Genomic DNA, 14,748 nt, shown 5'->3' on the forward strand with positions numbered 1-14,748 from the left:
TGAGATGACTGAAGCATGAAAATGCACTTGTAACTAAGTAAACTCAATTTGATTTCAGTATATATGTATTAGCTTTTAATTTTCTTTTAACAGTGCTTTGTTTATAGACCAAAGATTTTGTTTTTATACATATTTAACACTATTAATACCGCAAAATCAATCTTAATGGTTGACAATGAAACACACTTTTCAGCATCGCATTGCGTGCATATGTGTTTTCTCTTTGGCATGCATGCACCCACATCTCATTGACACATTTATATCCGTATTCTTTGTTGTAGATGGACTTTAAATTGAGATTCGTCGTGATATCACATTCTTAATACATCAGAATGCAGTTTATCATGCAGTCATAACGGTTTCATGCTCTGTTTGGTTCTGCCAACTGCAGTTTTTAAGGAGGCAGCCAGGAAAACGGAAGCGCACACAAACGCACACACACACACACACACACACAAACACACACACACACACACACGGCAATGTGCTAACAGACAATGAGATCTTTGTCAGTGGGCTTTGGTGCTTCCCGTTTGCCCTTCATTCCCTCTCTAATTTATCTCCCTGACATCTTGATCCTCAAACACAACTGTGGATGAAGCTTTCACAGTTTTTTTTTAATCTGAGTTTTTTTTTTCAGCTTTTTAAAAACCCATTTGCTTGCACTGAGACAGATGGTTATCAGCCTCTCTCTGCAAATGCCAACATGCCACTTGTCTAAGCTAGCGCCTTTGAGACTTATGAAGATATGATGGATTGTTCGGTTAGCTTCATGTATTTGGCTGCCACATGTTTAATACGGGTTACTACTAATGGTAAAGAGTGTGAAAAGAGATACAGTACAGTCGGCCTGGAATCCTATTGTACTGCTGTTTTACAACTTATATGGGTCGTATAACGTTTTCCAACAGTAAACTATAAATATAGCATTTAATAATAGTCTTTTTATCATGACTATTTTAGTTATTCTGTTATACAATTTTATCATTAATAAAAACCAAATTGTAATTTCATATGTGGCACTTCTACACCTGTCTGGTACTGCTGAGCAGGGCCTGACATTGTTAAATGAACTGAAATGCTGAAACCTTATTAGGTTAGGACACAAGTTTAGTTACCAATACTAAAATGAGTACTTATTGGGAAATAAAATGGGTCAAACTTCTCAATACTGTAGGTTATTGTTAAGATTAACGTTCTTGGCGTAGCAAACTTTATAGTTTTTTCACAAACCTTTGCAACAACTAGTAACAGTAGAAAAACTAAACCACCACGCCGGATCTAGCTAGACCAGAAACAAAACAGGCACGCCGTACACACTGGTTTGGGCTTGCGAGCCGGCCAAAGAGTAGTAACGTAATGTTTTGAGTGGATGGAGAGCGCGAGACGCCAAAATGGATGCCAATAGGATTCTGAACGGAAAGTTCAGTTTTTAAAAGTTGCCAAATGGTTCCATTGACAAGACCAGAGTGATCTGTGTGTTTGGTCATTGTGAACAGAGCTATCATCGCAGCACGTCCAGTCTGAATTACCACTGGATGACCAAGCAAACAGCTGATCCCCGCCAGCAAACTATTTTTCTCACCCTTTTATTGATGGACAGTGTTACATTGTGTGAGAGGTTATTTGTGTGAAATTGAACTCTACAGTAGGCTTTGTGACAATATTGTTTTCAATAATAAAAAAACATTTGCACAAAGCAAGCTGATCCACTCTCCATGTTGATAAGAGCATTAAAATGAGGAAAAAATAATAGCACGAAAAGTAATCAAGAGACATTTAGAATAGTGTTTATGATTAATCGCGATTAAATATTTTAATCATTTGATAGCACTAGTTAACCCTAACCCTAACTCTAACTCTAACTCTTTTTGCCAAACAGTGCATCTTACTGTCTTCTTCTCACAGTGAGGACTCCTCCTCCTCCTGCTCCCTCCTTCGCTCTGTTTGGTATCCACCCTCGTAGGAATTCTAATCTTGTTAGCTTGGCATTTCTGTTAACCAGCAGGAATCTGCAGGAATGGCTGGAAATAAAAAATATGATGTACGTTTTACGCCCCACCGCTAGCGTTTCTTGTTTATTGGGGCACTTTAATAATTAACAGAGCCTGAGGACAAAGAGGACGATCCGCCTTGATATTGAACACTTGAATACTTAACTTATTCCTCCAAAAGTTGACCGGGGGCCTACAATGCAACAGCAGCTGCTAAAATAGATGCTTTCAAAGAGAGAGTACTTTGGATCAGTGTTCCCTCTTTACCGTTCCCCTGCATGCTGAAAAATTGATGCCACGTTTTCCCAGTCTGTGTGTGTTGTGTTGGCCCATGTCTGACCTCCTGATTGACATTAACTAAAGAAGATGTTTAATTTTGTTTCTAAATTATGCTAAGCTCTCTTACGGATCTCACGCAAACTCTCAGAGTTGTGAATAATTGATTTGATCAAAGGTGCTCTAGATGCGTCTGTGCCATTTCCCTGTTTTTTTTTTTAAGTTGCAGTGTTTGTTTGAGCGTGTGTGTGTGTGTGTGTGTGTGCCTTTTGAGCAAAGGAGGCTGGTTATATCTTGAGTGTTGCTGTTCTCATCCTTAATTGGGTTATGTAGATTTTGTGGCTGGGGAGAGAAGAGATTAATGAAAATGCTGTGATCATGGATGGTAGAAGTGTCTTCATTACCCATGGCAGACTTCATGGATGTACAGTAGTCTAAGTCTGGGAATTGTATGTCACAGAGGCTGAGGTGTCATTGAGGCATTTAATAGAAGCCACGCTCCAATAACTGTCTCACGCTCCGTCAGCGAGATCATTTTTGCGACTCCAAGACTCCTCGTTCTGCTGTCCTGTCACTCTAAAACATTTCGGAGCAGCTGTCTCGCTCCGATGCAGCCCACTGAGAGGCTGTGAAATCGCACGCAAAGGGGCTTTTTGAGCTCCCACGGGGCGAGCCATGGGTGTGCCTGGGGGCAAGTATTTGTGGGTGCTGCTGTTTGCGTCTGTGCATGTGCAGGCTTCTGCCCCTTTAACCTCTTGCTGCCTCAGACTGGGTGTCACCGTCATCCCTGCTTGTCCTACGGGATCTTAACCGATGACAAGATAATATCCTCTCTGATGCAGCAGTTTATCTGAAAGAATTAAGGCTCTTATCTTAAACCTTTTTAGAAAAAGATTACATATTCTTTCAGTTTTAACAGACAACTTTGACCTACAATGAAAGTCTGTGTGTATCCTGTATTCACATCAAACAGTTAGTCTTATCTGGAGATTGATTTCATTGTAATGTCGAACAATATTGCACACGCACTCCCTTTCTGAGATTCCAACAAACTCTTTTTATACCAATTCTGCGAATTGCACCCGGTCACCTCTGCCTACCTGAGCCAGTAGAGAGAAGGGAGGCTACTGATGAGCCCATTCTAGTTGGTTCTGTCCGTCTGGCTGACTTCATGGTGATTTCCACCTGACGGCCGAGCCAGGCTTAATGGGGACAGCAGTGGAGCGAGTTAAAGAGGAGAATCCCTTTGTGCAGATAATTTCCCCCTCTAAGCAGTTTCCTTCTCCATCCTTAACCTACTTTCCAACTTCTCTCCAGATACCTAGATCAAAATCCAGGGAAAATCAAGCGTATCTGTTTTTTTTTCCTGGCAAGTGCATATGGTTTGATATTACAGCCAAGACTTGTCTCTCAGCTTTGGATTGTTGGTTGGTCAAAACAAGCAATTAGTCCCATACGCTAAAAAAAAGAAAGAAAAGAAAAACCTAATGAGAAACTTTCAATATTTTCTGAAATGTATGGACTAAACTATTAATCCTAAAAAATAACCTACCAAGTAAGCAATGATGAGTCGATAAAAGCTCTAATTTTGTAGTTTGTTCTCTAGAAAACCAATAAAGTTATGTTTACATTCAGCGTGTACCCGTGAGGTCTAACAGACATGTTGAATACTTTTTCTTCCCTACGAAACATTTGCAAAGCTGATAACTTCCAACCCTGCAGTGTTTACATCTGTTTTTCTAGCTTGCTGTCGTCTTCTTTGCTGCCTTTGATAACCACATCGCTACGCTTCCTGATACCTGATGTGTCGATCGCGGGGACAAGAAAAAAAAATCCTGAAGCCCAACTCCTAATCCCGCTGTTTTTCACGCACAATTTGAATATTAGTTCATTTAACATGGCATACACATGCACTGAAGTGTAAAAACAGAAGGGTCTAGTATCATTTAAAAAAGTAAAAATAAAGTGTCATCCCCTGCAGCTGGCTTTTCCATAGCACGGTTCTGGAATTTCACGATAGCCGCCTTATCGGTAACTCTCCCTTTCAACCCCTCCCACTTTGAAGGGCTCTAAGTGGGAGTTTGGATAGCATCTGTCCCGTTTATCTCTTTGAAATGTCACTCTGTGCAGAGCCAAGCATTCCCTTTCCCTCAGTCGTTGTGTACTCAGTGAAAAGCATGACCTTATTGAACTGTATTGATTTGGCAGACAGAGTTTAGTAGTATTTATGTTGTAGCGTGCCTATGTCATGGTGGCAGAGGTGATTAGCGATGGCAGCTGTGGCTTTGTGTCTATGATTGCGTGCTGTCTGTGTGTGTGCGTGCGTGTGTGTCCCCTCCAAGTCTGCCTGTTAATGTTAGAGAGGCAGGGTTGCAGCATGTTTGAGAGATTCAGGTCACGGTGCCTTCCCTGTTTGAATGGAACGGTGAACTTGGCAGACTTCGTCAGATGTTACAGACAATGCTCTGCACTCTCCCTCTATCTTGTCTGTCATCCTGTGGTATGTGAAAACACCGTATCCGTTTGTGTTGTCTCTGCTGGGACTTTTCCCAGACGTCATTCCACTCACATTGTATGTCAGCATGCATCTTAAATGAAACCATCAACAGCGTGCCTCAGCTCTGCTGTTTCTCCACCAAAGCTTGTAACATGGCTGTATGTCGAGGAGGCTCCGTCTGATGGTAGTTGGCACGCTACTTCACACCCCAGCTGTAAGCTTGGCGTGGAGGCTGTGTGCTGTCTGTGAACATTACTTGATTTATTGGTTTGAAGTGGATGTTGGGGATAACTCTGCTAGTGTTTCCAACCCATCTGTCCCATTTATCCTAGTTTTATGCAGATAGAACACATTCTCAGCCTCTTAGAGGAACAGTTAGCGAACACATGCTTATACAGAAGAGACGTTATAATCCATTGTGCAATAAACCCAGTGAAGCAATAGAACTAGAGCTCAGTTCAGATGATGGCAGAATGATTTAGGAACTTGGGTTAACTATTATGTCCATAATCGGTAAATCAAAAGCTCTCTGAAGCAAATGTGACCTCCATAAGTTGCTTGTTTGATTGAACCAACTGTCGAAACCTCAATAGTATTTAATGTCCAATTAAATCAAACAAAAAAAGCAGAAAATCCTTACATTTGAGAAGCTGGAACAGAAGAACTAAACAGATTGATCATAAACATTTTTGTCGATTCATTTTGATTCTTTTGACCAATTGTGTATGAACACCACTTTAAACAACCGTCACCCCAATGTTGAGACAGAATGTAAAGAAATGAGAGTAAGAAAAGCTGCGATTAGATTAAAAATCTATAAACGGAAAAATTATGAAGTGAGTTGGATTGCACTTCAGTCCAGATGGCTCAAATTGAGGAGACATTTTATTCACCAAGTGAGAAATTTTTCCCAATTTAGTAAAGTAAAAGCCAATCATCTTGCAGCTGATGTCTCTCCTGAAGCCTGTATATTTCTCTCCCACATTGTACTTACAACTGAAAGAGAGGCCACTGGGCTGTGACCTCTAATACACTCTCCACAAAGAAAAACCAAAGAAGCCATCGATCCATCGGGCCAGACGGGGTCATATTGATAACAAAAGTATGACGGACTACAAATGATAACACCGGAGGGTCATTTTCTCATCTTCCTTTGCTATTTTACGAAAGAATGTGATTTAAAAAAAAACAGTTGTCCTTTTTAAATGTGCTCACTTGGACATCTAGATCCCAAAGTAACAAAGACATCCAAATAAAAGTGCTTTACAAAGTGCACTCAAAGCAAAGGTCCAGCAGGACATTCTCAAGACAAGGTGACATGCCGGACAGCAGACAAAGCAATGCAGGGACTTGTCATACTGACTGTGTGTTGTGTTTTTGAAAGTCTGTGGAATTTGTCCCAGGAAAACATGTAATGGTAGATGCTTTCTTCAGTGCTGTTGTTTCCTAAGGATGTAAGGAAGTAGGCATTCAGCGGCAGTAATCTGTGTGGTAGATGTTTAGTTAACATATTTCGCTTTACTTACTTACTTTTACTTACTAAATGTTCTCATGTGCAGAACCACTCTGCCGGACATTCATTTTTATTTTTTGGCACATCATCTGATCCCATAATGCATTTAGCTTAGTTTGATCCACTTATCTATCCGGCATGTAACAAAGATGGTATTTCAGAATCTTATTCTTGTTGACGTTACTTACAAAGGTCTACATCCTGAGCTACTTTTTTTGGTCGTCCACTTTCTATTCTTTTGTCGTTTAATTTCCTCCAGTCGGTTAAATGTAATTTAAGGGGGCAAATAAGGCAACATGATTTGTTCCTGTTCCACCCAGCCTTTCAACAACCTCTCTAGCTGTCTATATCGTGTTCGACCAACCTTTTTCTGCCTCTCTGCATATTTTTCTGCCTGCTTGTCTCTCTCTGATTGTCAGCTCGAGCCACCTGCAGCTCAGACAAAGGTGGGCCTGATGAAGAGATGGACAGGCAGGAGCAGGATGGGAGCGGTGGGATCTTTAACATGCTCCTTGATTTAACATTATTGAAAGATCCCCTTTTAACTTGGCTTCGGTCCTGCAAGAGGCTATGAAGATACCTCCCCCGCACACACACACACACACACACACACACACACACACACACACACACACACACACACACACTCACACACACACTAAAACGCAGGTGTAGGTATGCTTAATCGACTAGCGGTGGACCGCTCCTTATGATAACAAACCTTGACATCAGGTATGATAACACTGTGTCACCCGGGGCCCATGCGGGCTGGCCTCGACACACTATGCACATAGCTTTTGATGAGTAGTGGTGGTGGATGAAAATAAGAAGGCAGAATGGAACAGCTGTTGAGCTTAAATTGGAATCAGATTCCTTTGTTGCCAAGATTTGTTCAATTAGCAACAATCATGAGCGCAGTTTGTCATGACAAGATGTTATGTTGTGTTTTTTGGTCCTTCAACAAGAGGCAAAGACCACATCACTATCAAGCAGAGATGTATGGTCACATAACAATGAGCTGGAAAAAGCAAATTTAAAACAATGTTGAATTTGTTTTGTTTGTTGTGTCATGGAATATAATGATTTATCTGTTGGATTATAACTGTTACCACATACTACTGCACTGGTGTCATGACATGCTCTTTCAAGTTATTCCATGACTGACATTTAAAAAGAGATGGGAAACAAGAACAAATGTTGTTAGAAGAAACCAAGGCCAAACTGAGACGGAGAACAAATGAAATTAGATCTCCGTTTTTCCCGCTGATTTTCCTTCATGTGCATTGTGTGGCCTCTTAGCTTCTAACTGCAGCATATCCAAATGACTGTGTAGCATCCTTCGAGGCTCGGTCCAAGTCACACTCTTGTCATTTTTCTCCACTGAGATGTGGGTAAATAGAGCAGAAAACATGTCTCTCACACAAAGCTTTTACACGGCAGCTTGAGGGGGAAATAAAAGATTTAAGTGTGCGTGAGGATGTGTGAGCAACACATCATGTCTTGTTTGAAAGATGTGTCTCCCTGAGCTGATGGCACATGACAGTGAGACACTCCACCGTGTGTGTGTGTGTGTGTGTGTGTGTGTGTGTGTGTGTGTGTGTGTGTGTGTGTGTGTGTGTGTGTGTGTGTGTGTGTGTGAGAGAGACTATTAGGTCACCCACTCATGTCACAGCCTCACTAATGGGAAAACGTATTTTCTCCGTGTTGGTCTGATCATTTTACGACTAAATAATTCACAGCTAGCCAGTATTGTCTAAACATCACATTCCTCCACAAGGCTAAGTGGTCGCTATGGCGTACACTTAATGAACGGAAAAAGCAGTAAAATGTTAACAGCAGCCCCGTTCTAATACTCTGTCATTCACTTTCTCTCTCCCCTTCCAGTTCTGTCTATCCAGGCTGCTGGCATCCAATTCACCAAGGAGCCCATGTCCCAGGATGCCACGCACGGCCGCAGCGCCATGCTACGGTGCGAGGTCAGCGATCCGGCTGGCATCAGTTACGGCTGGCTTCACAACGGCCAGCCCCTGGAAAACAGCGAGAGGCGCTTCCTGGAGGGCAGCAACCTCAAGTTCACCGCTGTGGATCGGCAGCTGGACGCAGGAACCTTTGAGTGCGTCGCAAAAAACACACTCAAAGGAGAGATTCTCCACTCCACCAATGCCTCCTTCAATATTAAGTGTGAGTGTTTTCATTTCAATCTGTACTCACCCTCATTAAAAGAATGTAAAAAAAATGAATGAAAATTGCCAGCTGACCGGGTTTCATAATGGAAACAAGGGCACGCATCCAGTTTCTGGATCAAAAAAGCCAAACAAAAGTCACGGTATAAGATGACAGGTAGAATGAGCTGGAGGAATGTTTCCACCTTGTTGCCTTGTTCTTTGTTGCTTCCTCTCTCCAAAGGAAACTGGATATGTATCCCACCAAGCATGTGTTTCTTGTTGCTTGTATCTCTCTTTTTTCTCCGTTGTGTAACACCCTCTTTTCCCATATACTATCAAAAGGCTTTTGTCTGGAAATTACCGAGCTGTATAATTTATTTTCCAGGTATATATTTATTTAGGTTTACAATAACACTGCCGTCCGTGCTCCAGCATTTTTATTCACGTCAGGCCTTTCACTCCTTTTCTTACTAAATGTTTTGTCCCATTAAGGGGAGGCACACACTTAATGTTGTTGTTGAGCCCCATAACCAAACCTCGGCGACCCTAAGTTTCAGAGGAAGCCATGGGGATTCTGCGCAGTCCTGTTTGGGGAAAAATAACAACCTTGTTCAGTTATTGTGGAAGGCCCTCAGGTACCAGTTGTTACTGAAAAGTGTTTGTTTCTTACAAACAGAGAGAGAGTTTGTACGGATGGCAGTAGAAAACAAAAAGCAGAGCAGGGTAACAAAATGGCTCCATCTGGAAAACGTTGTCTAGCTACATTCAGCCGGGAGGTTTTTTCTCCTTGCGGTGATGTTACTCGTTCAAAGGCTGATTACAAGAACAGATGAGTGTCCAGACCTCCTAGTAGCAAACTGAGAGGGACAGGCGGAGGGAGGGAGGGAGGGAGGGAGGGAGGGAGCAGAGGTTTAAGCCCTCTCTATGATGTGTCTCCACCAGAGGATATTTGTGGGCTGCGATGTGGAGCATCGGCTCTCAACGATGAAAGTTTTAGCCAGATAGACCAAAGAACATCCCTTTTTCAAACCTTGTCTGATCTGAAGGGAACTGCTTTTATGTGTTGCAATTAAACATGATGTAGTGTGTCAATAAAGCTCAACTGACACACTCACACGGATTAAAAAAGAAAGAAAAAACTAGTTAGGCACGAAGCACCAGTTCTTAAGAGCGAGAGTTACTATCTGCCAGGTCATTTGTATTCCCACGCACTGGGAAAGACAGGCATGTTTTTTTTGGAGGGACAGTAGTGTATTCATTTTTATAAATTCATTTCTCTTTTGGTGAACTCCTTTAATCATTAAAGTGTGTAGTAGTAATTTTTTTATCAGTGTAGGTGCATTGTAAATTAAAGTATCTTGAGATACCTCTTGCTATGAATTGATATTATAAAAAAAATTGAAATTGAATCCTTAAAGAAAAAGGTTGAATTAGGGTGGTCTAAAAATAAGATAAGGTGTATGGCCTACACCTAAACTGTAGGCCAACTTCAAGGCATACACCTATCACAAAAACCATTGACTTTTCTCTTACCAATATAATTGGCAGCAATTTTAGATGCAGTTTTCAGTAAAAAAGCTCAGATAGACCTAGTGTACTCTTCCTGCCCAGCACCAAACAGTAGTTAGCAGTATGAAGCTGGTGCCCAATGCGGAGCTTTTAGCAGCTAAAGAGTAAATGCTGGTATTGCTGCTATGTCTGTTTTGATGTGAAAATAAACCACTGTTTACCATAGCTGTAGGGGCAGCTGTAACTAAATAAATCAATAAAGGCATAATGTGGCCCTGTGAAACTCCTCAGTAAGTTGACCAGTGTATGCAAGGCGCAACAGTACCAAATGTGCTTGCACATGATACTTTCTAGAAAGCGCGTGTTAATGTGTGTACATGTTTGTACATGTTTGCATACAGTATATTGATTCTCCATCAGCCACGGAGGGTGTTCATAAAGCATCATATTAAGTTGCATTTAAAGTAGGCCTTCAAAATTGGTTTCTGGAAGAGGCTTTTAGCATGTCCACTTTAGAGGAATGCTGCTGGGTTCACAGCAACAACACGCCTCCCTTTCAGTTATGACAGGCGCACGGACCTGCACTACATAAAGCAGATACATGTCTGGGAGGCAGATACTAACGGTTGTAGTGCAGTATATTCTGCTAGAAACTGTAAGATCGGTAGCTTTGTATCAGTTTGATAGGAGTACAGCAACTCCTCTTGACACCTCAGGCCTGACTTCAGATAAGAAACCACCTACAGTAGAATGCTTGTCCCCTTGTAAAGAGAAACCAGATAATTTATAGCACATAACATACTTGAGTCAAACACAAAAGGTAAGGTAGCATGCCGTAATAAATCATCATTAATTACTTTTATATGTTATTTGTATCAACACATGTGTCTCTCTGTCGTAGGGTGCAGGTTGGCCGGTTCATATCTGGATCACTTTACGTGGATCAGACCATGTTATGACAGATGTTCTCATATTTCCCCAACATACGTTTAACGGGCGATAAAGCAGCACACAGCTTAAAAGTAATGAAGACCCCCGTGGCATTAACCCTGCATGTGCGTTCACTCATGTGTATGCTAATTTGCGTGCGTAGTAGTAAATGTGGGTTGTAAGAGGGGGTGGGGTGGGGTATTCCATATGTACTGTACATGGACTGTATCGGAGTAGATTGTTTCTCCTACCTGCACCTCCCCTCTGCAGAGAGAGAGTTAATTTATCTTGCTCTTAATGGTGGGTGGGCTAATCCTGCCAGTTGAGAGTGATTCTGAGTAATTATAACCCCCTGTTTTCACTAATAGATGTTTTAGCCCCCCCTTTTATCCCTTTGTCCCGCATGGTCACTGGGTCTCCATGGTGAGGCCGCGTCCAGCAGAGGCGTCGGGCTCAGTCACCACTATTGTCAGCACGTCTGTCGGCCCTGGAGGGGACGCCTCGCTTGACTCTCGGTAACAGGATGCAAACTGACAGTGTTTTCAAAAGCAGTGACATAGGTTGTAGGAAGAAGGGAAACATAGGCAACAGGCACATATTCCTCCCTGTTTAGTGTCTCACATCACAGGGCCACTTGCACTCAAGTACACACACACATGCACGCCAGCCATCTCGGCTTAGTCACACAGCATGAGTTAACCTACATTTGTTCGTCGGATGCATTTTAGAGCATCCTTACTGATCACTAGCGCACTCTCTGTCTTGTCAAAGCAGCAACATCTCTCTAAGTTGCCGTAGTTTGCAGCCTGGCCTGTTGACCCCTGTCATCCACAGCTGATAAAACCTGACACGTTGTCTAAAACGGCAAGCTGAGTCACGCTCTTCCCAGGGCCGTGCTCGGGCACAAAGTTTACAATATGAAGCTGCATGTTTTAGTTATTTCCATACCCTTATGGTGCTGTCAGTCAAATCATATCCACGGCACTCCCCTGGACAACCCAATCCACCAGCGGCAGAGTGGGAGGAAAAGAATCTACCAGGAAATTTCCGAGCAGAGGCTGCACAGTTTGACCAGCGAGCAGCGGCCGGGCAGTGGCCGCACACCAGGCGGCTGCAGGGCGTTGCTAAGAACTTACAATGTATAACTATTATTAGACCGGCCTTCGCGGCCTCAAAACACTACCGGCCCACCAGGAAATGTCCCGAGTCTCCTGACTCTCCACTCCACCTGTGCTGTTCACCTTGCCTCTCTGTTGCAGAAACCCTTCTCCATGGCAACAAGTCGGCTCATTGAGTGAAACAGACAAACACGCAGCTGCCTTTTGGCACAGTGAAGAATGAATGGTCCAAGCATCTGCCTTGACAATATCCTCACAATTCATCTGTTATCATCCCCGTGTTGATGGGGCTTCCTATGCTGCCTCCAACAAAATAATTATACACCCCTAATTATTGTGTTAGCTGCCAGGCCTGCTCCAACACTTAGTCATGCATTCTAGGAGGGATTACGGGGAAGTATTTGCCACTAATAGGTTATGAAAGAGCGCCTTCTGTTTGTCGAGTGGACAGCTGGAGAAACCTGAACTGTGAATGGCACTATGAGCGGAGTAAAGGGTTAGAATGCGTGACTGGCTGTCACTAAATCCAGGTCAAAGTGGAAATGAAAAAATACAAAAAATTGGTTTTACTCTGCTGGAGAACCAAATTGGCCTGGAGTGGCAGAAACCTTAGACAATCACAAGGCTGTGTGTGTTAAGTGCTCATTGTTCCGATGATTGTCAGGTCAGAGAGGTTAAGCAGTGGGTCCTGCACTGTGATGACTTTTTTTTTATTTTTTATTATGGTTTCTCACTGCTCACGCTACCTACCCAGTTGTTTGCTTGTATTTCACACTCATGCTATTGACATGTTAAATATTTATTATAAATGTAAGAAGTTAAAGGCGGAGACACAAAGAATTTCAAATCTAAAGGTTGAATCGCCATTTAAGTTTTTTATTTCATTTAAAAAAGGACAGCAGAAAAACACACTTGTACTCTCATGAAAGTTAGGAATGCACCGATCTGCTGGGTTAGGTATCACCTCGTAAACTCATGATGCATTCAAGTGCACTTCATATTGATGTTGCCTTACACATAAAATAATTATCCCAGTCATGTCGACACATTAAGGCATGCGACTTATTAATTAAACACTGGTATTGGCTGATACCCAATCCCAGGTATCTGTATTGGACTGATCAGCGCATCCCTAATGAAAGCACAGAATGGGACTTTAAATTGAATTTGTGTCTCCTGAGGAGGCAGGTTGGAACTAGTTATTTGATTTCTTGGCAAGTGTCAGTCATACTGCAGATGAGACTTCTTGTTCCATCAAACTTTGCCATACTCTCTCCTCCTCCTCAGTGACTCACTAATTCCTCTAATCCTAATAATAATAATAAGTGTGTCTGAGTGTCTGGCCCTAGGTCCCCATAGTTGGGATGGCCATCATCATCTTCTCATCCTCCCCACTAACCTACTCGAGCTGTCGACTGGAATGGTCTCGACTGATGCAACCAACCATTATCAAGGACATTGTCGCATTCCAGGGCTTAGCGCTGCCCAAGGTGATTGTGATTTGTTTAAAGAAAAATAAACAAGCCAGGGTATTTTCCCTCCTATAACAGAATGATAATGGGTGCTGTAGGACCTTCCTCTAGTGCTGACACAGCGCTGTGGAGATAGGTCTGGCTACAGGAGACTAGGAGGAAGCTAATGAGTGGGCTCTGTTACTGTGAGATGGTTTCCAATGTTCCCCCAGGGTGCAGAGTAATGCATGGTTCCTGTGTAATTCATTGTGACAGGTCTTCCTCTAGCGCCCCCTCCGACCTCACTGCAGTGCTACCCTCCTCTCCACCGCTGTCTCAGGTGTAGGCCCGTGCCATGCATATTTCATAGATGATCCAAACAGCAGCAGAGACGCAGCCACAGTATTAAGCCACAGGCCATAGGAGTGGAGCATGATGGAATGTCTTACACTAATACACACAACATACATAAAACACATAATAAAAATGACTCACGCATTAACCAGTACAACCCAAACAAACACGCTCTCTGAGTGAATGTTGTGTATGCACTCAGCAACCACGACATCATACAACTACAGCTTATATATCATCAAATAAATAACTTTTATCCCTGGTTCTCGTTCAGGGTGCAAATTAGTAGTAGTAGTAGTAGTAGTAGTAGTAGTAGTAGTAGTAGTAGTAGTAAACACACTAGCAGGGGAAGGGGAATTCCACCAGGGTGCACACTAACACTAAGGCTGCATTACAGACACAACTAAGGTGTCAATCATTAAAGGAGACTCCATAAATAACTTAAATAGTTCTTTATTCACCCAGTAGACTTGAGTGTACATCTAGATGAGGAGCAGGGAGTGAAAAAATACATTTTTATGTATTTGTGGCTACACAAAAGAGGCTTGGCTTACAGAAGCCGACACCACTATCCTTTTTTATTGAAAGAGGGATTAAATGCCTCAGTACATCTTTTGATACTGTATATCTACTAGTCTCCCTTGGACATAAACACTGAAAAATTATCTTATGTTGCCCTTCTCTAAGGATAATCTAGGAATGATTTACTGCTGTGATGATTTTTTTGTCATATTGTAGTTATTTGATACATATTTCCCAGCGAGTCGAACGCTTAATGGTAAAACCACACTGTGCCCCTCATTTCTCACTGCACCATGATGCATTCGCAGGACGACTGTGGATCGATTTCCCACGCCATCTGTTCCCTTCATTTATTCTCCTGTTCATCTGTCACTCAAGATGCCATTGATCAGGTTTCATGTTACTTGTGTGAGTAACAC

General features: G+C 42.4%; 1 protein-coding gene across 2 annotated transcripts in view; it reads left to right on the forward strand.

Moving 5' to 3' along the window:
- Window positions 1–14,748, forward strand: part of ptk7b (protein tyrosine kinase 7b) — a 77,789-nt gene that overhangs the window by 44,109 nt on the left and 18,932 nt on the right. For both annotated transcript variants that reach the window (XM_034898053.1, XM_034898054.1), the window contains one exon: window positions 8,165–8,461. In XM_034898053.1, the coding sequence (XP_034753944.1) occupies window positions 8,165–8,461 (297 nt within the window). The remainder of the gene's footprint in view (window positions 1–8,164; window positions 8,462–14,748) is intronic.

Source organism: Etheostoma cragini, chromosome 17 (assembly GCF_013103735.1).
Source record: "Etheostoma cragini isolate CJK2018 chromosome 17, CSU_Ecrag_1.0, whole genome shotgun sequence".
In the NCBI taxonomy this organism is placed as follows: domain Eukaryota; kingdom Metazoa; phylum Chordata; class Actinopteri; order Perciformes; family Percidae; genus Etheostoma; species Etheostoma cragini.